Consider the following 24,215-nt stretch of genomic DNA (forward strand, 5'->3'; position numbering starts at 1 on the left):
AATCAATCATACCACTCTGTCAGTCATTACAATAAGTCAATCAATCATTACAACATAACATTACAATCAACCAATAAAACCAATCAACCAACCCATCATTCAATCAATCATTACAATCAAACATTACAATCAACTAGTTTGTCAAATCGTTAATTCAAATCAAGTGTTGCCTTTTACAGGTTTCCGGGCTACACCATGTCCCATTCAGTATGATATGCAAAGCTGCTTTGGTCATAGACCAGTTGCATTTCATGGAAATGATACCTTGTGCATGGCATATGCTGTTGCATTCGGACAAACACCTGGTATCAGCTGCAGGTAAGATTTGGCCTAGTATTATTTTGTTTGCAGATGGAATCAAAACCAATCACTAATCAATCATAACTCGCTCTTTCCACTGGTATTCCGCGTAGAAGTGTTTTTGAGAAGCTTTTTTAAATTAAACTGCTCCCTAGGAGAAATTCCTCGGAATTTTCAATTGCTGATTCCTAAAAAGACAAGACAATCGTCTTCCTTATTTGTTGCAGAAATTTTTTTTGCTTCTCATAACCAATTCTAAACATGCCTGCTCTTGCCCATTATCTTACAGAGTTTCAGTGGCTTATCAATAAGCCCAAGTAAATAGCAACCTTTAATTCTTGAGATCGCTTATTTTTCGTTAAATTCAGCTGCTATCGTGTTGATGTCTGGTGCTCAAATTGGCAGTTTTGTGACGTCATTTATCAAGAAAGAAATGAGCCAGCCAGATCCGACTGATAGAGCCGAGGCAGTTTTCAGGTTAAATTTCATCAATATTCTTTCATTTATGAGCCTGAAGTTTTCCTATATCGTCATAACTGATAAAATCTTTTATCTGGTGCTTCTGCTTTTAAGAGCCGGACCCAATTGAAACCTAATGGTATTTTAATAGAACATTCATTTTGTCCCATTTCATTATGCCATATTGTGTCATATTTCATCATGCTTCTTCTGCTCTCAACATTTTTGTTTCAAAATACCCATAGGGCCATAGAAGTATTTTAAAGAATTTGTAGTTATGGTCACACAATAAAAATAGAGCTAAAATATTAATAAAAGTAATAATAGATTTTGTGTTATCTTAAAGTATTGTTTGCAAATTACAATGGACATGCCATTTTAAACATGTTTTTTTTTCAGGTTCAGTGTCCTGTGGAAATATCGCTACAACGCGCTGAGCAAAATGGAAAGGAATGCAATTTCTTCATTGAAGGTCTGATATATTCTGAAAGATATGAGTCAGCCAGATATGACTATGCTTTGTCTATATTGTATTTAAGGCTTGGTTATAGATTTTTGTGGAAAATGTTATGCAAGTTACGCTACTCCTGCTAAAAAGTTTTATTTTTGCTTTGAAGAAAGTAATATTTGGTTTGCGTTTTCGTTATTTATTTTCGACATTCTTGTTTAGATACCTCCACCGAAAATCGACTATACGCTGCCGTCTCCACTCATTGGCAGAGACCCACCTTTAACAGCAGATTCACCTTGGGTAGCAGGCTCGCCTTTTCTTTGGGAGACAGACGATTCTGAGATTAGTCAAAGTGAGTGGTATTATGATGAAGAAAAAAGGCTAGAGGCGAAAGAGAAGAGGAGGAAGAGTAAACTTACTAAGCTGAGGAAAAGGTTTCATTTAAGAAATGTTCCTCTTTCAACCGAAGCTGGCACTGAGGCGAAGGGGAAGGAAGAAGAAGACGAAGACGAAGGTGGGAAAGCCTTTTCTATTCTTATGCTTTGTGTCCCCTTTACGAAATCTTTGGCTATATCGGCAATGACAGGACGAAAGACCTTCATGGTTTAGATCCAGGTCTTATTTACATTATGAAGCGCTCGATGCCGTGTTAAGCCATTTTTTGGCCTAGCAACTTTTCTTATGATACATAATCCTTTTCCTGGTTTCTACATCTAGCAGTTCTTTAAACAAGATTGAAAAAGTTTATCTTTATTTTTTTGATGACCCAATAACTCAATAAATTTAATTTTTAGAAAAGGGTAAATTCTTCAGATAAAAAACAGGATCGTATTTTATTTTATTATATACCCAATCTAATGCTGTCTTGCCAGATGAATGGTTGACCACCTTCTGCATTGATTAATTGCTCGTTATTATCATCAATTGTTGTCATAGATACCTGGGCTCCTCCCATTCATGCTTATAATTCAGGCTTCGAAACATCAGAGTTGTTTCCTCCTTCAATTTGTGCTGTGGCTCTTGATGTCATACGTCTTATGGATGATACTGCTTTGGCTTTGGATGGCAAATCAGGTAGACTTTACGAGACTTTATCCTGTCTAATAGCTTAACTGCACAATTTTTACGTAATGAACATTGCTCAATCTGATGCCAATATATTGATTAACAGAATTTACACTTATTTATATTTCCCTTCATCAGTTTTTGAATATGATGTTTGCACATCGCCTTTGTAACATCTTGCATTGTTATACTAAATTGTTTTGTTTTCTAGTCGGATGTGTAGCGTACCAAGTCGTGTGGAATTGTCTCGTTGACGACCCTGATCTCTTCTTTAGATCGGTATACGAGAAAATAACAAAAATAAACAAGCAGGTAATCTCAAACTGCTGTTATTAGTATTATTGCATCCAGAGCATGCGTACATTCGAGAATCTATTCTGTAGGATAAACTTGGTCACGAAGAAATAATGGTTTAATAGCACCAGGATAAGAATAGATGCAGATTTATCCTCAGTCATCCGGCCTAGCACCCCATCCTTCTTGCTCGTCTCATCTTTCCCCATTTTTTTTAAAAATCCAGGAGGCAAAACCAAACAGTACCGCTTGCTCTCTATTCAATACCCAAAATTGTACCATTTTGGCTACCACTTATACTTGGTATAAGTGTTTTATAAATTATTGCTATCTTAAAAATAAGGAGATTTGCCAATGTATCGAGGTTGCAGAATGCTAGAATCACCATACCGAGTGGGTCAGTTTTGGAAATTCAGTGTTAAATCATCTGAATTTAGAGGAGCCATTTCTCTATCTGTTATCTGGAGAACTGAACAAAGGACAGCAATAAAGCGTTAAAGGTTCCGAGATAGCCATAACATTTACCTTTTTTAAGACCTGACCTCTGTTACCAGATAGTTGAATGGTGGTTGCAGTAAAGTTTTCTTCCTGTTTTCGGGCAATCTCATTGCTCATTTATTTTCGCTTCTGGGAGATGCCCTTCAGTAGAACTACTGTACCCACAAGCCCTAAAACCACTAATGAATTGGTATGATCATCATTCAACAAGCATATTTGAATTTGAATATTTGCAGATAATATGCATTTTGGAGATCGTAGGCCTTTGTAGGATTACATGTTAGGTTGTGATCTTAGCCCAACTTACTTTGAAATTCATCTTTTTATTCTCCCCCTTAAGGAGGAAGTCTTACTTGTCTTAAGGAAATTGATTCAGCAGATGCCAGTACTGCCGCCGGTTGCTGGAACTTACTTGTTCAATAACTTGGTACGTTCGTATAATTAATCGACTCTGCTTTGAAGAATTCATTTCTGATTCATATTCTAATGGCATTTGGCTGGTATTTCTAAAGCCTGATTTACACGAGACTAATTTTTTCGTGCGAAGCGAATTTTTCGCTGCGAATGCGCCAAAAATTCTCGCAGAAATGGAGATTAGAAAATTCGCTGTGAATTCGCCGCGAATAATTCGCTTCGAAAAAAGTAGAAACCATTCTTACTTTTTCACTGCGAAATTTGTCGAGTAGTAAAATAAACCAATCAGAACAGCATTTGAAGACACTTCTGTTTTGGTTTCTGGTGGCCTACGTCTTTCCGCATTCTTTTTCTCAAACACCCTCACCTATAGTCTCTATACAACGTCAATGAAATATGTTGGCAATTATTCATTTCCTGTTCCTCGCGCATAATCCATGTTAATGGATTCATATCAGATTATTATTCAAAGATTTGAATTTCAAATTGACGAAAACTGGCTTGAAAGTTTCATTGTTCTGCCAATATGTCAGAAATAAAAAATTAGGCGAGAATTTTTTCAAAACGCTGAATTGTTGGCTGCTCATTTTGAGCTTTCTGATGTTAACACTCTTCGGACATTCGCTATATTCTTTTGTAATATTTGCAGGGAATTCGCATAAAAATTTCTGTCAGTGTAAATTAAACTTCGAATTCGAGAGAAAAAATTCGCAGCAAAAAATTCGTGGCGGAAAATTCGTTCCGCGCAAAAAATTCGTCTCATGTAAATCAGGCTTAAGTTGCTAGAATCTGGCAAATTTGTTTCTTTTTTATCATTTCAAAGTGCCTCTTGAATTTTCTGTGGTCACAAATTGATTTTTAACATGTTGTTAGGTTGGGTTGATAATGTACTACAACCGAACGAACAAACCAGGCTGCCAAAAGAGGATTTCTTCAGTTTTGCATGTGTTATGGCAGGTATGCATTTATCATGCTTTCCAAGCTGGATCCTTATTCAAGCCATTGAAGTGAAGATAGTTATTCAATAGCATTCAAGGCGTAAGAGCCAATATTTATTTGCCCAGTTGTGAAACTTGATTTTAAGGAAAAGAAAACCACATTTTACAAAAGATAAAATCAGCTCAAGAACAAACATAGCCTAATATCTGATAGCAAATGCTGGAATTTTTTTTATATTTTCTTTTATCTTTTAACTTTTGCACTTAAATTAATTTTCGTTTTTAAGGTGGTGCCGAGTGTATCGAATTTGTTTTTGAAGGACATGAAGCAAGTACTTAGAAAGGAGAACTGCGAGGTTGGCTATTATCTTTCTAATGTTTTCATAACTGTCAGTTTGGGGGTTATTTTACTCAATTAGTTTTATAATTAAATGAAGTTCTTCAGTTTTTTGTTGACAATATTTTCAATATCGAAACAAAGCTTTATTATTGTTATAATGTTTTTATCATTGAAAATTCTCCATGATTTCGAATTTTTATCAAGTTGGCAATTGTTTTCAATTTCAGCAAGTTTTCATGGTCACTGCAAATGTTCCAGGAATAAAGGCAAGTGTCATTACTTTGGCTGTGTTATATGCTTTTTAATTCTAGCAAATGCTTTGCTTTTCTAACATACTCTCTGCATTTTAATTGCTTTTCATTTAGAAGTATTTCTAATGCTTCCAGTTGTTATTTAATTTCGTTTATCAATATTAACGTCATTTAATAACGCATTATTATTTAGAGCCATATTTTCTGATGACCACAAAAAAGTCCCATTATCGTCGTTTAAAATATGCTTCACTTTCATCTCTTTTGAAACTTCAACAACACTGTTTCTGTGAGTTTTCGTTGTCATAGTGACTTGGGCTCTGCTTGCCATTAAAGTTTGTTCTCTTCATCATGCTTCCCTTTTAATCTCTATCTATAAAAAGTTTTCATTTAGAAGTTCTCTTTTTATTCTAGGAAATTCGTGTGATGTTTGAAAAGGTTAACGAAAAGTTTGAAGTGAACGAGGTATTGTAATCTAATCCCGGATGGAAAATTTGATATTAATAAATTTTTGTTCGAATTGCGCTTGCTTATTAATGTTGGCAAGTGATCTGATTTGCGTGCTCTTGTCTTGCTTTAGGATTCAACCTTTGCTTCGCTAGTCAACGACTGCAAGAAACGCTTTGATTTGTTCGATAAATCCCTTGTTTTGATTGACAAGTATTCAGGTAAGTGAGCACCCAATGTCTATCTGTTTTTGCTTATATACCAGTGAGCTAAATTGAATTTCATTTTTTTCTTCACTTGCTGGCAAATTGATCAAGCCTTTTAAAGGTCTCTTTTGCATCACTGGTATTGGTAATTTTGATTTAATTGCTTTATATAAAATCTGTCAACAATTCTTTGCTTTGTGACTATTTTGTCGCTTGCTGAAGGACTCTTGTTGCTGTGTACAGGTCCCATAGAGGTTCGGAGGCTCTGGAGCAAAACAGATAATTTCTGCAACTGCGTCCTTTGAATTAGCCTATGATACATTTTTGAATATTTCTTGGTGCCTTTTTTGCAAGCATTCAAAATGTTACACTGTTTTTAGACATCTTTTGTTTCGTTCGATTAATTCCATTCTCAAACCGGAATTTATTACTATATAAGGTCCTCTAGACCTCGGGGCGCTGCGACAATTCAACCTCCTGCCCCTTACTCGGGGGCTCTGGTTGTACACTACTGTTTTCTCGGGTAATTTCTGTATAAATCAGCTTGAAGAACGGTCCAGACGCTACGTTTTTATTATTTTTTTTTCACTGAATGTTTTCCTGTAGGTTGGTTGATGGAAAGTTCGAGGCAAGTTCGAGATTCATTCGCATTTAAACGAGGCTTTGCTGCCCCAGTCGTTAAACTTGAGAGAATGGATAGAGAGAGATGCTACGAAGAAAGGCAAGCGCAGGTGATGCTTCATGTAATTTTCTTGCATTTAACAAACCGTTTACAAATTTGCTGCATTTGTTTTGTAGCTTGTTAAATCAATTTAATTTGTTATTCGGAGAGAAAACATAAACAAAAGCATTCCATCAATTAAAATAAAAAAAGCTCCCTCAGAAGACGTTGCCACATTCCTCATCAAATCAGTTCTTGAGACTACATTCCCTTAACACATGAAACAACGTTGGGCTGTCGGTGCATCGGCACAAGTTGCTTCATCTAACGAACCCATACAAAACCTAACCTTTGATATAGCTTAATAGACTCAAGAACAAGCAGCTTAAAGTTCTGGGCAGAGAATGGACAAGAAAAATTCTCCCCACCATAGAGCCGATGCACCAGTCTTACCTTAGATACCTAAGATATGAGAGAGGAAGAGAAAACAAGACTGAATTAAGAGCCTAGTCTTTCCTAAACGAAAAATAACAAGAACTTGGAAAAGAATCCCGTGATGTAAACTGGCCCTAGTCCAACACAAAAGAATAAACAAGGATTTGAAGAATAATACTACGCTTGTTATCAAAAGTGGAGGGAGGGACGAAAGAAGGGAACAACGTGGAAACAGCATACGAAATAAGCCCCATAATCTTGACCCAAAGCAATTATATACACCCATACGAGTCAAGAGTCCAGCACTATCGTGCAGAAGCCCAAACTACAGAACTCCTTCTTCTCTATTACTTCCAATGGCATCAAAGAAGCACATAAGGACTTAAATACCAAATTGAAGCATGACAATTGACACCCAAATGAGAACAATACAAATGAGCTAAAATAAGAACCCCTACTGAAATCAAGTTCTACAACATCCCTCATGAAATTAACTCTAATAAAATTTTATTTGATCAGCATTGAACGGATGAAGGGGATATTTTTACGAGACACCTTAATTGTCGTCAATATTCTATTCCTTAAGAGCTTTCAAATATGTTTCCAAATTTTTAGTAATGAAGTTTAATTTTGCGGAATTTAATTGTATTTCGCATTTTATATCTTTAAAGGCGATTATCATGAAAATGTCCGAAATCAGTCGACTCAATCTGTCTGGTGCAATATTAAATGCCTTCCCATATCAGGTGCGTTATTCTTATAATTCATGTTTTCAATCATGAAATTATCAACAAAAATACATATTTATCGCTGCAAATTGGTTTTATCCGGCTATCTTTTAAGCATCCAACTGGTATCACCTCAGTTTTCAAACTCTGTTCTCTTTCCCCTCAGAAACACGATGCTTTCCTTTTTCTGGCGTTGCTGAAGCAGAACGCGTTCCCGCGAAAAGCGATCGAGTTTGAGTTTGAACTTTGTCAAGAGAATGGCCTAGCAAAGGTGAACTTCACAATATCTATTCAAAACAACTTTATATAACTATCAGATCCTTAAATCTTCAGATAAGAAAGTTCAGGTAACAATATTTCACTAATATTTCAGTCAGTTCTTGCATTGCAATATTCATAAATAGTTTTGATGCATTGAAACTTTCAATAAAATCAAAGTTTCTTGTCTATTCTATGAAAACGTTAATTTTGTTGCTTTTTTTACAGGAATTGCTAACCTTTGATGTGGTATTGAAAGATACTTGGATGAAGGTAATTCGCTTTTTCGTTTTGAAGCCAGTTGAAGCCTCTTTGGTAATACATAGGAAATAACCGAAACAACGAAAAGTATCTATGAATTTGACAAATACCTCTGAAGTGATCTCAATAAACCACCATTATCATACAGATCTTGCACAATATACCTACATTGATATTTAACGTTAAAATGCATATAAATTTTAAATTCTCTTCTTTTCTTTTAGTTTATCTGCACACTCCTTATGCACTTGGATGAGACGGCCACAGCTGCTGATGAAATTGAGATTTTTTTGAGTGTTTTAAACGGTGCTTTGTTGTTACTCTGTGACAATGTTGCCATTTTAAGATCCTGCTTGGGGTGCTTCATCAACATCAGCAGGCATTTTGGACAAATCTTTGCCGTCAGTGGGTACGTCTCAGTTTGTTAAGGGCACTATGTCTCGTCGGTCAACCGTTGAGAATCAACAAAAGGCTTTTGGTTGAGAAATCAAGAGAATTAGCCTGACGTTGCCGTTTGGATAAGTAACAATATGTCTTGTATAGTCAAAGCAAAAGGATATATAAATTGCCATCGAAATGCGTCAGGGCATAGTGGCTTTAACGCAACTGCCATCGAGCTATCAAATGAAACAACATGGATAAACATCAGTTGATCAGAAAAATTTTTGTAATGCGAGTTATAGGTCTATTTTTGTTCCAATGATTTCGACAATTTAGATAAACGAATTGATATCACAGTGCATTTCGAAATCTGATAAATTTTTGTAGTTTTGCTGTATCTATGATAGGCAATTTCTAGCAATATATTTTATGTTTATATAATTGTTGTAGATATGAGCAGATTTTGCCGACTTTGTTAAAAGTCTACGCCCAACACCAAGACAACACACTTGTGACTGAGGCTATAGAGGTAGCATTGTGCATTTTCAACAATTTTCATTGATTACCTTGCTTAATCTACAATTATAATCTCAAAACTCAAGTTCGCCCTTTTCCTTTGTTTATGACATGATGCGATAATATAAACACCATGTAATGTATGCATAAAATTGGGTGGTTCATAGTTGAACTCCGGCTTTGATGCTTAATGTGATCATCTGGGGATAGCTGACTAGTGGTCCCGCTATGCGTGAAACTCGGATGTACAACGAAGAACCCTATTATTCCATACACTAAATAGTGTACAGCCCTTCCTTTACGCCATCGAGCACCATATGACAAACGAGTAAAATAATAGTTTCCACCAGCAATTATGCATATATCTGTTTTTATTTCCAGTTTGCAATGGGCACATTTCTTACCCTCCACCAAAGTCCTTTTTTGCTACAGGTGAGTGGAATATCTGTCCAGTGACACTTTCACTTTGTTTTGCACGCATATTTTTCTAATACTAATTTCCTTTACCGAAATAGATTAATCGTTCTTTACGTATGTCATCCACTACATCCCTCATCACGCCACTCCATTATTCAAATTGTCGCGTATTGCCCTATTCAGTGGACATAATCATGCAATATTTTGCAGCTCTTTGCAAGTGCAGCTCCCATATTGCAGTCAGAAGTTACTCAGGAATTACTCACTTTCTGCCCATTAGAACAGGTGAGATTGCTGTTTATATTCTACTGTCAGTCATTGACTTTCTCTCTTACCAAGTGTTGCCTCGTCGTATTTCAAGCCCTTCAATTTCGGTAAGTGGTAAAAACGTGCAAAATAGGCCTAAATTTAGCTGCGAGGCACGTTTGTTGTCATATTCTTGAATTTTGATTGACTAATGGGGTATTGAGAATTTCGGTCGCTCAGCCAACCAAAGGTTTGGAACGTATGCTCCCACAAGTGCAAACACATATCCTAATACTTCGAGCCAACGCCTGTCTTCCTGCTTTTTAACACCCCTGAAAATGCTTGAATGCAAAAAATGAGCTTCTCGTTTAAATACCCCTTGCGAAGACGTCCTTAGTAGGAAAGGAGTAGCTACTGGGAACTTTAAAGAAAATAATTACCGAGTTAGAGAGTGTAATTAATAAACTTTTTAAGTTTATTGTAAGCAAGAAATCTTTGGTGAAAATGTTTTTTAGAATAAAAAGTAACTATTAGGAACAGTTTTTTTTAAGTTCCTTTTCCTCTACCTCAACACAATGCTTATAGACAATATGATAATTTTTCGGTTGTAACGGCCGACCCAAATTCATTTGCCGTTTACCTGTTACGATGGCAGTCAAGATATTTGACTTATCAAGAAAACTGAAGCACCGAATTGATATTCCTATTGTCACATGACAAGCAAGAAGCCTTTGTATGTTTGCTGATTCCCTTGTTTCTCTTAACTGTATTTACCGGAATTTTTGCTTAACCGATGAGTATGATCAATGACGTCCTTTTTAAACGTCCTAACATTTAAGCGCCCTTACCTTAAAACGCCTCTGCAAATGCATAAATAAATTCAATAATGTCCTGGGCATTTTTCGGTGTTGCGTAAATACGGTATTGACAGCCCAGCTTTTAAGCCACTTCAATCTTTTATTGATCAATTGTTACCCAATTTTTCCCTGCTGTTCCTCACCCATGAATTCCACTTTCTTATTTGGAAAGTGATTGGACTTTTTCTTCTGCTTTAGATTCCATCACGTGTGTTCTTCAAGCTACTCCTGTCTCTCGATCGAAGGATTGAGGATACCATCGGAGTTCTTGGTCTTGTTCGAGGCGAAAAACCAATTCGTCCCTTCGTAAGTGTCAACTATGAGTTATGAGTGGAAATGGTTTCTGATCTAGAGCTCTTTAATGACATTGTACTAATAATTCTTTTCATTTTATAATATTTTGCATATTGCATCACTTTAGCTAGTTCACTAGCCCTTAATCCAAGACTTACTTCAAACCCATATCCATGACCTAATCCAAACCCAAATCCAAGACTTAATCCAAACACTAATCCAAAGGCCAATCCAAACCCAAATCCAAAGGCCAATCCAAACCAAGAATAGGTCAGAGCCAAAATGTAATGCATTTGCTTTCTCCCTTAGGATTCCGTGTGCAAAATCGAAAACATTGAATTCAGTGTCATTGACATTGCTGTGCGACTCGCTGTCACTGTTATTGCATCAAGACCAGCATCTTCCAGAGGAATTCAGATGCTTGTAAGTACAATATTCCCCCTTTTCTCTATTACACCTATCACATAAGATCTATTTACTTCGAAGTGCTGTTTTGAATCGCAATTCATGATGTCATTCTATGATAGAAGTTATTCTGTGACAGGCGATTTTGGGCCATACTGCTGTAGCACGTTGCTTGGGTAGACACAACCACTAGGATAATATGATCGTTTGACAAAGAAACGTTGATTCTTCTGCTGTTTATTTAATAGAATATTTTCTTTGGAAATTCCCGAACTGTAAATATAAATTTAAATACTCTGTTATGAGGCACTGGTCACCTGAAAGTTACTGCTTTTAATTTTGAACCACGCTCCTTCGCATTTGCTCATAGACATCACTGCTGTGTAAAAATAATCCATGTTTTTTTATGTGCGTACAGATTTTGAATAGAGAGACTTGGTTTCTGCCTTTACAGGTCGTCATTTCGGCAGTCATGCCACATTATCTGTGTCATATAAAAATGCAGACCAGATCAGCGACTCTTGTTGACGAAGAAAATGAAGGGCAAGAAATGATGTTCAAGGAGATTCGGCAGCTCAGGTTTCTCCTCAACTACTTAAAAGTCGTCATTGAAAACTCTAAGCATTTAGGCAGGTGGGTTGTTCTTCCAGTTTTTATTAAATTTAATGAAAGTTTTGTTGTCCTAACAAACCGCGATGTTACGAATGATCAGTGAAATAATTTCTCAAAAAGATTTACCATGGAACACGATTAAAAATTGTTTTTCATTTTGAGAACACTTAGGTCACAAAAATGCTTATTTTGCGCTGCAAAATATTTCATTTCCTTTTAAAACATGTAGACAGCTATTGTTTCACTTTTACATTTTTAATATCAACCGCATTTTTTTACTACGAACACTAAAACCACTACGAACACTATCGTTTTTTTCACGCTATAAATCTTTCATTTCCTTCTGAAACATGTGGACTGCATCGCCCTTGTTTCGTTTTTGCATTTTCATTAACCCCATTTTTTAAGACGAGTAATGTCCTACGTGCAATGCTAATGTTAAACTGGTCTTTCATCAAGTATAAGTTCAAATGTTAGACTTATTTTGCGTTTAAGACAAGGAATTTTGTAGAAATATTCAAGTAAGGCTTTCATAGCAAAAAGACGTTGGTTTGTCAAAGAGAACTTTCAAATTTTTTAATCTTTACATTGTTTGTACTTTTTGAGAGATTTTTATTGATTTATATTGAATCTATTCATGATATTGATTTTTATTATTAATTATCTTAAGTTGTCAACTTACATAGCAAATGTAAAATTCTAGTGAAAGCTAACACATTAAATACAATGTTACCAAATAAAAACGTAAAACCAGAAGTCAATATAATTGCAAAGTTAATAAAATATCTATCATAACAATTTCAAATTATTACAGCTATATGACATTTAAAAAAAACATATATGTACCTGTAAATAGTTATTTAAGCATTGATTTACGCATATATTAAAATAAAATTGCATACATTAGAATAATTAGTGGATGGAGCTAGAAAGAGAACAATTCTTGAGAGTAACACGCTTAGTTGAATATTCTGCTATGCTTTTACGACACATGTGCTTTTTCGTATACTACTAACGATACAGAACATAAAAAAAGGTATTCTACATTCCCCTTGAAAACCAGTGATTTCATCAATGGGGTGACCATGGATAAGCAATTGAAAATTGAAATGAAAATTTCGAGAATAATTTTATAAGCGATTGAAACTTGGCTAAAATTACCAATTTATAATCTTTGTCTAATGTGGGGCTTTTTCTACTTTGACTATTTCTTTTATTTCAGCTGTTTTGTTTTCCTGCTCTGACTGATAAACAACTGTGTTTTTAAAAGTTGACTTTGCTGGTCCTCTTTCTTTCCAGCAAAGGTAAAAAAGGTTTTGCTGGAATTCCTTTGATTTACTTTTGATATGTCTATAAAATTCTTTTTCTAGACCGTTCTCAAAGAATTTTGACAGCATGTGTGACAACCCTGATGGAATCTTTGACGACGATTCACCACTAGCCAAGCCAAACGTCTTGTCCCTGTCTTGGTGGAGTTCAATGCTTAGTAATGTCAGGACATGGTTCGGGCTCGGCACTGATCACGCTTCACTTTCTGATGACATGGATCGGATTTCTGTTACTGGTGAATTTTTATTGAATCTTGAGTGACTTATTGCTATAATTGAAAAATGACTTTTTCTATGGATACTAGGTGTCCTAAATTTTTTGTTATTTCAATTTTCAATCTATCAAGTTTATCTTATTTTTATTATTGCTAAAGCATTGATCGTATTACTCAGACTTAGCTCTGCTAACTTATCCTTGTACAACTGCCGTGTTGTGCTTATAGCATCGTCCAAATATAATTAGCCCTTTATTTATGGTCCCATTAACGCCCCCTTTACCTTTAGGTAAATGGACCATAGTTATTACCCCCCGCCTACATTGAGTTCATTGAGTCCTATTAGCTTTATTCACTGGGTTGCCAAAACAAAATTTATTTCATCATGACTCCATCATACTTGATTTTGATTTTAGACGAGCTACCAGTTTCATCCGAAGAGCAAATGGCTCTGAAGACATTTTGCCTTCCGCGCATGTCCTTGTTGTACTTGGTCTCTGAATTCGTGACAAACGGTGCAACAAGGGTCAGGGAAATAAAAGAAGTAATACGAAGGCGGGTTGCTTTCCAGGATATTGTGGTCGACAAATTGCAAGTATTGGTAAGAATAACAAGTTCTAACCATGCATTATGCTTATCATTTATAATACATATAATATTCCCTTTTCTTAGCACTTGGAATAATTGCAAGCATCGATGATTACAAGTGAACATCAGCAATTGTTCCAATTATCCCTCATAGTTTTTATTCCTGGTTTGCGTTAGCGTTTTTAAATATTTTATGACAGGCATAGGCAGCATTCAAAGAAGATTAACAAGTTACCCGATCTGTTTTGTCTTTTGCCCTCATCTTTTTCACATTTCTGCATTTTCAATTCATTGCTGGATTTCAATTCATTGCTGTTTTCAATTCATTGCTGTTTTCTATTTTCGATGACGTATGTTTGATGCATTTAAACTTCATTTTTCCCCAATGGCGACATGATAGCATCTGTATGCATCCTATATACACTATGTCGATGATGTTTTATGTAAACTGAATCATGTAAATCACAAATCTTCAATGAGCTTGAAAATGGAACGTAATGCCTTCACATGTTTATGACACAAATCTCGATTTTTCCATTGCCTGAACCATGTGACACCTTTTTGAACAGCAACCATAGTAGGGAATGATATTTCTCTTTTACCTACAGATTCTTACAGACATCGTTTCATCCTTGCTGTCATTGGCGCCTCGCAACCAGGACATTTTGTCAAACATTGGCTTTGAGAGGTTGGAATTTGATTATGCATTTAATCTTCTTTTTTTCCACATTCCTTCAGCAACTTCAACATTTTTGAAATTTTTCATAACATGTGAATAAATTATCGAACACATTCTTCGTTCTGTCTCATAATTTCTGTTCACTTTTTTGTCATCACCCACAATTTTATGCTCTTGGCATTTGACAGACGAAAACTCTTTTGTTTGAAGCAAAGTGATTCTGCTTTTCAAACAATACAAAAATTTTGTATTACAAACGGCGTTGTATGTGTAATGAATGAAACTGACAATATTACCTGCAGTCCTAAGCTTTTTTTAACAATACCCCTCCCCTCACCCACATTACAATGCTGTTCAATTTCGCTGTTTTAATGCTTAAGATTATATTTTCCACGGAAAGCTGTACGATGATTTAGAGAAAATAAATCAACATTGTACGGGGGGAGGGATCCAAATTTTTGGAGCAAAAGTGATATATTGGTAAGGTAGTTTTAGACTTTGTCTGTTTGCATGCCGTCAGAGGAAGCAGTTCCAACTATTTTTTGTCACGGGATGTACATCTGTAGCACTGTCAGAATAGTTATTAACCTTTTCAAAAATCACTAGGGGGAAACTTTTATGGGATTTATGGCAGTTTATGTGTAACCAGTTGTAAAATGCACATTCTGTTTGAATAGGTTCATGCTTCAAGCGATCCCTGCAATTAAATGGACGGATGACAAGATACCATTCCTCCTTCAGATAGTCGACAATATGAACGAGATCCTACGCAAGAGTCTGATTCACACAGAACAGCTAGTAAGTTCTTTTTATCATATATTAGTTCAATTCAGTCGGACCTAATGAACATAACCGGATTGACTTAAAGTTATACAGTTTATCGAATGGATCACATAAGGCTAGCTCAAGTTTCCGCGTATATCAAATCACTGAAAAAAACTACTTTTTTAAGAGTCAGACTTGTCTTGGGCCTTTTTGTAAGATACATTTGGAAATTGCAGCGTCACAAATTCTTACAAATGGCTCTTACCTCTATTTTGATAACAATTGAATTCGGTGATGCCGCGTAACAGGAGGATATCGTGGCAAAAGATGCTTAGGGTCAATGGTGTTTGAAATAAAAATCTTTTGACTAGCCAAGCTAAACAGATTCGCATGAAAGCGGGCTTGAGAAAGTGAAGTTGAATCTCAGCTTAATGTTTAGAGACAAATGCCTTGAAATCTTGTTTTTTGAGATCTTTAGTAAATTGTTAAAATGACTGGCTAAAATCGAGTCAAAATCATAAATCAATTTTGTATTCTGCTTCACAACAATGGTATCTTCATTTAACATCTGCATCGTCACTGTAAAAATTGAAATTCCCATTATATAGCAAATTTTTCTAATTTTTTGGTCCCTTTGCAACCGCGAACTCCCAGTACCACAATCTATTTCTATTCAAAGTTGCCTTTGAATATTAGATTCTTGTGACAATTCTGATAATGTTGATAAATTTTTCAAAAGACCTTTATCATCAGAAAATACTGATGTTTAGCCCTTCACCATTTAATATTGTTTATGAAGAGTGACAACTCAATTCCACTTTTCATTAGCAACAGCTATTACGAATTAGGAGTCTTTTTTCCAATTTTAGAATAAACTGTTTGTTCCTTTGAAGGGAGAACAACTTGCAACATCCTTTAAGTGTGGTACTGGAATTACATAATGACTTTATTCCCGTTTACCTCCCTAGAATAGTATAAGCAAGTTATCAATATCGAGACCCATTGCTTCAAAGCTTCAAAGGTCTAAATTCATTGACTGCTGAAAGTTTCGAAATCCGATCAAATTTCTATTCAAGTCTCATTTCTTTTAGAGCAATAGATCTTATAGTTTTCAGGGTATTAGGAAGTCGTAAGACAGCTCAGGCTATAGAATGTTGATTTGTTTTATTTGCTCATAACAAACTGTTCATTGAATATTGGGTTTACGATTGGCACCACCACGAGTGGCACTGTTGAGCTACACTAAACTTATTACCTTGAATGAAGAAAGGATAAGAGTTATTTGAATAATTATTTTTGCTTTTTTTTGGCTGTTATGAAGATTTTTTTAATCAAATGCTCTTAGAACACGAAGCAGTTAATAGAATTCAACATGCATTAATTTGATAATGTAAAGAAAAAAAATAACAAAGACGGTTGGGAGGAGCTAAACAGAGTCTAAACATTAATATGCTATAATAGGAAATTCAGTTGTCATTAATAACAGGGTGTTTTTTTAAAGAAATAAAATTGTTTATGCAGGATTCAGTTAACTGGAATGCACTCGAGTTCTGCCTCAGAGGTATGCCTCACACTTTACTTAACCAAGGAGTTTAACCTTATTACTTTGCGTCATAACTTTTCTGCCAAAAGCTAGTCCTTTGCAGCTTGTTTGTTCTTCCAGGTTTTCTTTTCATCTGCAAATGATGTAGGTATAATCAAAGTAAAAAGGCGATAATAAATGTTTAGTTGCTTTTATTAGTATTTGCTCTTTTTTTATCCAGTTTCAGAATAATACAAGCAAATAATACTCGGCGTTTTTTCTGATCATTTTGTCAGTTTATTTTCATCTGGAATTTGCATTATTCGGTAAAGCATCACAGTTTCTACCCTGGGTACCAGACTCACTATATAAAATAATAGAGAGTCTGGTCTAGTGCGCCCCATTCTCGTTCTGGTGAACTTACTTGAAAGAACTGAAGTCTATTTGATAGACTAGGCTTGTGAAACAAGACTGTCAGATAAATAACAAAGAAACTCAGTAGTCAGAGGAGTTTTGGGAAATCTTAAAGCAAATATGTTTTATTTAGTTCTTTAAAGTCGACATTATTAATACAGTGGTAATAGACTTTTCTGCCTCAAGATAACAATCAAATCAGGTTCAAAACGCCATTTGGCAGCAAAAAACATGTGCGAAGCATGCAATTAAAGTTAGCACAATGCAGTTATAAAATGTTAATCATTGTCAAATTTCGTATACAACTTAAAATAAGTCTTTTAAAATTTTCCTCACAAATTGTGTGTACTTTCAACGTCTACTTGCTCACTATGAAGGCAGCGCGCTTGGACACCGCGGTGGTTAGAATCATCACGTTGGAAGTTCACCACAGCAAATATGGCAAATACGACAAGCGAAGCCCCGTATGCCGGGCGAAATATTAGCCATAACTGATTTACTTGTGTTTGTTGTTGTTTGTTCTCGGCGCCTTGCGGTGTTTCTTATTTACTGCATTTCACTAATAAGGCCTAATTTCTTTGCAACGAGAGGCACAGCCTGAAATATCAGAGACTTTCCAAAACCAGTTGGCAATATGGCGAAGGTGTCTCTTCTCTCTACAAACAAGGCTTTCAATGCTGTTCTGTGTTCAGTTCCACAACATGCGGAAAATATCTTTTGAGTACAGTTTTAACAGCATCTTCAAACTCAATCGTTACGGTCGCTAGCATTTATTTATGTTCTGTTCTGTTCAATGTTTTACACCAGAGCTAAGTTTATTGTTTCGCTGTGACCTTTGAACGTACAGAAATCTGTACACTCGCTCCTGATTGGTTAATATCAGTACACCAGAACGAGAATGGGGCGCACTAGACCAGACTCTCTATTTTATTTCATGTATAGTGAGTCTGGTAACCAGGGTACACAGTTTCAAACATGGCTGACAAATAGACGCTTTTCCTTATCCACTGGACATTTTATTGCATTTCTTGGAGTTGCTAATTGTTTCGTGTTTCTAACTGGATATGTGATAAACCTCTTTTCAAGAGATAAATATTTACATCTTAACTTATATTTTTTAATTATAAGTTGATCATAAAATCTGGCTAGCAATTGGAAATCCAGCAAAAGCATACCACAACTGGTCTATGGAAACCTTTTTTTGGTCAATGGTAACCTATTTTTTTGTCTATCTGATATTTTCTAATGATTATTTCTTGAAGGAATAAATATTACAATTTGGAGGCAAAGAGAGATATCTTCAGAACCACAAATCAAAGTAGGTGTTTGTTACGTGCTCTATACTTGCTTTTTTGAAAATGGCTTTGAAAAAAGCAAATATTTTGAAGCATACTTATGTTCCTTCCAACATAAAGAACAAAATGATGACAATGACGACATGTTTCGGATAATCGGCAGAGCCCGGTCGTCCTTCCATCTAGCAGTTTTGGAGTCGATCTACATACAAACGAAAGAGCCGCTATTGTGTAGAAAAAAGGAGTTCGTTTTCTCTCTTGGACTCCATTGGTTATTTTTCTTTAGGCTCGCGGCACTGATTGGTCAACTATACCGGTCTTGTGCTTGCGTTTTTCTGATTGGTCTATTTCGATCAACAACTGGGTATATATTTTTCATGGTGTTCTTTCGAACCCTTATTCTGACGTTTCATGCTCTGAGGAGTGTCAGACGAAACAGCTTTTAGTATGTTGTTAAATGTTTGCTTCTTTCTAAGCCATTTAAAGAACAAAACAGCCTCTCAAAGAGAACAGCCTCCTCAATCTTGTAGGTCAAGAAACACCGTTAAATTGATATTATCATCCTTAGGTATTGATCGACCTGTGTGCGCAAGTGATTCTGTGTGACGGCATCACGCCCAGTCATTAATTTAAATCTTTGATTATCATCCTTAGGAATTAATCGACCTGTGTGTACAAGTGATTCTTTGTGACAGCACCAGTGAAGGCATTCACTCCGTTTCTGTCTCTTTCACAACAATGGCAGCGAAACTGGCTGCACGTCTCATTCAAGCAAATCCAAGTATATTCAGCCTGCCGGTTGTTTGTGGTGATTATTACTTGGATGCGGATCTTGATCGCCTGGAGAAATTTCTTATCCATTGGTTTCTTCCTCTCAGCATCAGACTTGGCACAGGGCGATATGGTAAGGCTTGTCTGGTCTAATACTTTACCGGTATCTGTTTTGACTGCATCTGTTATACTAGAACGGCCTGTAATCTCGAACAAATTCGCCATGAAAAACATACTTTACATGTTAATTGTCTCTGTTGAACTAATGCACAGAATAATTCTTATATGAGACATTAGATAGACGAAATGCAATCGGTGTAATCTTTGCAAAAATGAAAAAGCATTTAGAGTGTTTTTGTTGAACAGGAAATCGAATCGAAAGTTGTTGCGTTTAAGCTCGTCTGGCCAAAGAAAATGTTTTAAGCGACTGCAAATCAATTTGTGGCATAATTTTATCCTCCCCAACCCTAAATCAAGTAAGTTTTGTTGACACACGAAACACTTGATCGATCCATGTCAATAATAGTCTTGATTTCAATTGCTCAAGATATCATTTTTCTTTCTGCTCAAGTTCCAATGTTATTGTTTCTAAACTTTTTGCCTATTTTCTTAATGCTTTTTTGCAGATTACCCAAGCCTTTCGTCCCAAGACGTTGAATTTGCTTTGTCGGTTATTCTTTCATATCTGTCCCCATTTGCATCGGACTCAAACTTTGGTTCAAAGGTCAGTCTGGGATCCCAGAATTCCCTTGATTTCGCTTACGACACAAGCGTTGCAGCAATAAGAACTCGACAGAGAAGTCAGTCACTTCATCTCTCACCCAGGACATACAAAATACTTTTTCTTGGTAAGCATTTCTCTTCCAATTTTTCAACCTTAAAGGCATGTAAAGTTTCATGGAAAGTCGTGTTTAAAAAAGTAAATCTGGCTCCAGGCCTCAATTCTGCTTCAGTTACCAATTCTTTTCCGAGTGTCAATTCTTCTTTAGACGCCAATTCTTCTCCAGACTCCAATTCTACTCCGGACATCAACTCTTCTCCTGTCTTCAGTTCTTCTCCGGGCTTTAATTATTCTCCAGAATTTTGAATCATTGCTTAGATAAAACTACCCTAGAATGGTGCTCTTGACTCAGTTTGATTTCTCTTTTGTAGGTCTTAAAGTTATGCTTGTTGCGTTTGAAGACTGCTTCGGTCCTTTCTGGAAAACAACAGCAGAAACAGTAGAAAAACTTATGAAGGCCAATAAAGGTAGGGTTTCTAGGCCCTGTGAGATTATTTCTTTTTGTGTCATTTTAAACGTTTATGTGCCCACTTACTATTCGTTTATTTACTATTAAGCATCAATTTATTTGTCAACAAGAAGGATAAACTTTAAGTACTTTATTTTCCAAGCTTGGAAATTTAATAACGGCAGTAAAGCCCCTGTTAAGTCAATTTCAGTTATAAAGCAAACCAATCTCATGGTGTTTTGATGTTATTTTGGTGCAGCGAACATATTTTAGAGAGTTTTACAAAAAGCTCCTACAGAGATGAGCTGCAAAAAGCACCTACAGAGATGAGCGGTTTAGCTTCTTGTGATAATCAAATCAAATAATCTGTCCTCATAAACGAGACTTTAGGCCTTCTATGGTTGGAAATTCGTAAGTAATTGCAAACTGGATTGCTGCGAATGCCTCAAAATCTTCCTTTTTAAATTGGATTGATTATGAAAAATCAGGAGTCTTTTGTCATGAAAATTTTATTACGTTTCTTAAATTCTGAACCGCGAAAGATTATTGCTTTATAAGATTGTAACTCACGACAATTTTAGGAATTATCTGCTCATGTGGCCGAGTTTAATCGGTCTACCACCCAGTTGTCTATGACCGAAAATACACCAGGTATAATAACAATGGCAGTGTTAAAACGGTACTCAGATAAAGAAAAGTATGGCGAAGAGTGCTTATTTGAAAATGGCTGAGAATAAGGACCATGTATGCGAATTAAGAAACAGTTTGCCATATGGATTAGCTTGGCCTCCGAAGCTTCAGAACACTATAGCAAATTCTAGACCATTAAATCGCGTCTATTACATGCTACCCACGTTTTTAACGCCTCAAATTGAGAAGTCGTGTTTCCTCAATTACACACTCCCATTACCCGGATTTGCTTTGCCCCCTCATTACGATCCTTTTCCCAAAAGAATGCTTCTATTCCGTATTTTTCTGTATTTTAAATGAAAACGCTTTGAAAGTGATAAATTTTCACGTCGTTTCAATAGAACTTTAAAACTTATCTTGCGTTTTCAAAGTGTTTGGTTTTTATTATCCTGTTTTCAAAGTGTGTTTTCAAATGTATCCATTTTAATGACGGAGTGATGTGATCACAAGGCCACAGCAGTTATTTTTTATCTTTCTTCCTATGACAACAGATTTTTTAACGTAGAAGATAAGGGCCAAATCGTAGAGAATTGTGTGCAGGATAATTGGTTTGTTTATAGACCAATGTGAAGCAAGGGTTGATCAAAGATGTTTTAGTCACAAATCAAGTATAGTGCTGACTCAACTCATTCTTTACCCTATTTTAACTTTTTTCTTTTCACTTAAAATCCTTACAAGAATATCCAAGGAACCAGAAAGATATAAAAGTTGTTAAAATGGTAAGATGTACGAAACAAACGGTCGCTTTTTTCTGTTCCTTAGTGTCTTTTTAAAACGATGGAATTATCTCAAGATGAATATCATACATTAAGGCTAGAGTTACCTTATACCGGCTAGTTATCAGGGTGATATTTGGGGTAGCAGTTACACTACGATACTCCGCTCACTCATACGCCTGTTTTCCTCTGCATTTCTGGTAAACAATGCAATGTGCTTTTGTAAACTCATACATATGATGCACCAGATTAAATTTTTTTATGATCTTTTCGAATCTATGTGCTGTTGTGAATTCGTTTTCAATAACTAGTGCAAAAAATGACAAAAACAGCCCTGAAAACTGATAGATAAATGATGGGGTTCGTTGGACGGATAGCATTATGACGTTGCTATCTTATGTGTTTAAGTATGTGTCTCGTCCAAGAGCCACTTCCATGAAATGTGGGACGAGATGAAATCTTAATACTAAAGTTTTTGCAATCGATTGATGTGAATTGTTGAAACGATGTTCCTAGCTATATATCTGAACAGGTTTGCTGGAAATTTTATAGTTATTAGAAAAAACTTTTCCTTTTGTGTGCAGAAAATGTTTGCATCGTTGACTGAATTTACGGACATTTAAATATATGTGAATGATGTTTGTCTGCATTTGCATTCAGGACGCATGCGCACATGCCTTGCAGATTTGCGCGTGAAAAGAGACAATGGCGATTAAATGAAATGCTATTAGCTTTCAAAACGCAATTCTTAACATGCAGACATAAACGGATTGCTTAATAACCTGTATTAGGTTAACCTCATTCTAAATGTTATGATAATTCGTGAACAGGCTTCAGTCTCCAAGCGGCTGCACCTTGAATCAGCTTATTTGCTGAAAGAGACCCCAGGCTTTTTTAATTGAAGTTGATGCAATTAGAAAGCTGCCTGTTATTGATATCGAAATTTCAAATTATCGGTGTGTTGGGATCGTCGTATCTGGAAGCAACGAATCGCTTTCGCCCGATCATTTCCCGCTCGGCGAGTCTAAGCCGTTACTTGGCGCTCGTGAACGATTTTGGTTTCATTCTTCGGTTTAATTTCCAGACAATAGTTTGCTCGTTTTGGGCCAATTCCTTCAACAGTTCGATAAGCTCATTGCTTTTCCTGAACTTATCACCCTAATGGTTTGGGGTTTTGTCCGCAAACCTCAAATTTTTTGCCAGTGGTATTTTTCCGTCTAAAGCTGGTTTATCTACCAATTTAGAACGATTAAGAACCAATTTAGAGCCAGTTTAACTTGCCCACATTTAGAATTTTTCTAGTGAAATTTGTTTTATATACATTCAATGCATCAAGCTTAAGTTTTAACGACATCGATGTTTTGATTAGTACGTCATAATTAAAATGAATTGGAAACAGTTCGTGCTTCCGAGAGGTGGGACCCATTTTATCTAGTTCACAGTTCAGACAGGATGCATACATCTTTGACAACAATTATCTATATGAAGCAATCGTGTTATTAAAATTTGCAAAACACGTTTACATAAAAACAAAACCTTTTCTTTCTCTTTACCTTTTCATCTTGTGCCAGAGTTTATTCTTCAATGTCAATAATTTGCTTACGAAAGGTAAAGGTTTATTTTATAGGGAAGGTATTCCTGTACTCAGCCCTATCATTTAAAGCATTTGAGAGAAAAGAATCTTTGGGTGTCTTTTCACTATTGACAGGGATTTTGAATTGCATTATGGGTAAGGCTCATCCTCCTTCTCTGTCCAAGGTCACAAATAGTTCAAGAACACATAAACTACTGTGTCCAAAAAGGAAGGTATGGGTCTTTAAGAAAATGCAAAGGTTGCCTTCGACTACGCATTTGGCAGCTCAAGCACTGTTTGTTTCAGTAATTTTATAGTTGGATAATTTTTTTTCTTTTTCAGATGACTTATCGATGTGGGACTTTTTACATTTCATTGTGGATAATCGCTCTACACTTCTTGTTCATCTGCTGCCAGTTATTGCTGACAAGGTATGTCTTGCCGTTTAGTATCTGCAGCAAAGTACCTCAACTTGAAGGGCCTTTCAAGCAACAATTTGCAATCCCCGTAGATAGTAAAATTCTCTTTCTTTATTTCTAAGCGTAACAAAGCCGTTTGAAAGTTAAGCAAGCTGTCTTTTCTCATTTTTATACTTGTATTCGCTGAGCATATAACACTTTTTTAAGATTTTGTGGTTACTGTGATTTTCGCATGTCAGCACTCACCTGTGATCATTTGCATAGGCGTACGGGGCGG

The 24,215-nt window shown here is 35.9% G+C and overlaps 1 protein-coding gene across 2 annotated transcripts in view; it reads left to right on the forward strand.

The window, feature by feature from the left end:
* LOC135683580 (protein unc-80 homolog) overlaps positions 1-24,215 on the forward strand; it is a 45,171-nt gene that overhangs the window by 15,811 nt on the left and 5,145 nt on the right. For both annotated transcript variants that reach the window (XR_010515785.2, XM_065198879.2), the window contains exons 9-41: positions 180-318; positions 669-777; positions 1,159-1,231; positions 1,430-1,724; positions 2,147-2,284; positions 2,487-2,587; positions 3,408-3,494; positions 4,355-4,438; positions 4,707-4,775; positions 4,987-5,025; positions 5,425-5,475; positions 5,591-5,678; positions 6,270-6,394; positions 7,431-7,505; positions 7,654-7,758; positions 7,974-8,018; positions 8,231-8,415; positions 8,838-8,916; positions 9,285-9,335; positions 9,531-9,605; positions 10,622-10,729; positions 11,027-11,140; positions 11,577-11,755; positions 13,105-13,298; positions 13,694-13,878; positions 14,474-14,553; positions 15,222-15,342; positions 16,831-16,870; positions 18,508-18,563; positions 19,195-19,444; positions 19,938-20,159; positions 20,464-20,559; positions 23,862-23,950. Coding sequence is in view for 1 of the 2 variants with exons in the window: in XM_065198879.2 (XP_065054951.2) it covers positions 180-318; positions 669-777; positions 1,159-1,231; positions 1,430-1,724; positions 2,147-2,284; positions 2,487-2,587; positions 3,408-3,494; positions 4,355-4,438; positions 4,707-4,775; positions 4,987-5,025; positions 5,425-5,475; positions 5,591-5,678; positions 6,270-6,394; positions 7,431-7,505; positions 7,654-7,758; positions 7,974-8,018; positions 8,231-8,415; positions 8,838-8,916; positions 9,285-9,335; positions 9,531-9,605; positions 10,622-10,729; positions 11,027-11,140; positions 11,577-11,755; positions 13,105-13,298; positions 13,694-13,878; positions 14,474-14,553; positions 15,222-15,342; positions 16,831-16,870; positions 18,508-18,563; positions 19,195-19,444; positions 19,938-20,159; positions 20,464-20,559; positions 23,862-23,950 (3,747 nt within the window). In the remaining variant the exon portion in view is untranslated. The remainder of the gene's footprint in view (positions 1-179; positions 319-668; positions 778-1,158; positions 1,232-1,429; positions 1,725-2,146; positions 2,285-2,486; positions 2,588-3,407; positions 3,495-4,354; positions 4,439-4,706; positions 4,776-4,986; positions 5,026-5,424; positions 5,476-5,590; positions 5,679-6,269; positions 6,395-7,430; positions 7,506-7,653; positions 7,759-7,973; positions 8,019-8,230; positions 8,416-8,837; positions 8,917-9,284; positions 9,336-9,530; positions 9,606-10,621; positions 10,730-11,026; positions 11,141-11,576; positions 11,756-13,104; positions 13,299-13,693; positions 13,879-14,473; positions 14,554-15,221; positions 15,343-16,830; positions 16,871-18,507; positions 18,564-19,194; positions 19,445-19,937; positions 20,160-20,463; positions 20,560-23,861; positions 23,951-24,215) is intronic.

The sequence above is a fragment of the Rhopilema esculentum genome, chromosome 7 (assembly GCF_057945365.1).
Source record: "Rhopilema esculentum isolate cy_ngs chromosome 7, ASM5794536v1, whole genome shotgun sequence".
Taxonomy (NCBI): Eukaryota; Metazoa; Cnidaria; class Scyphozoa; order Rhizostomeae; family Rhizostomatidae; genus Rhopilema; species Rhopilema esculentum.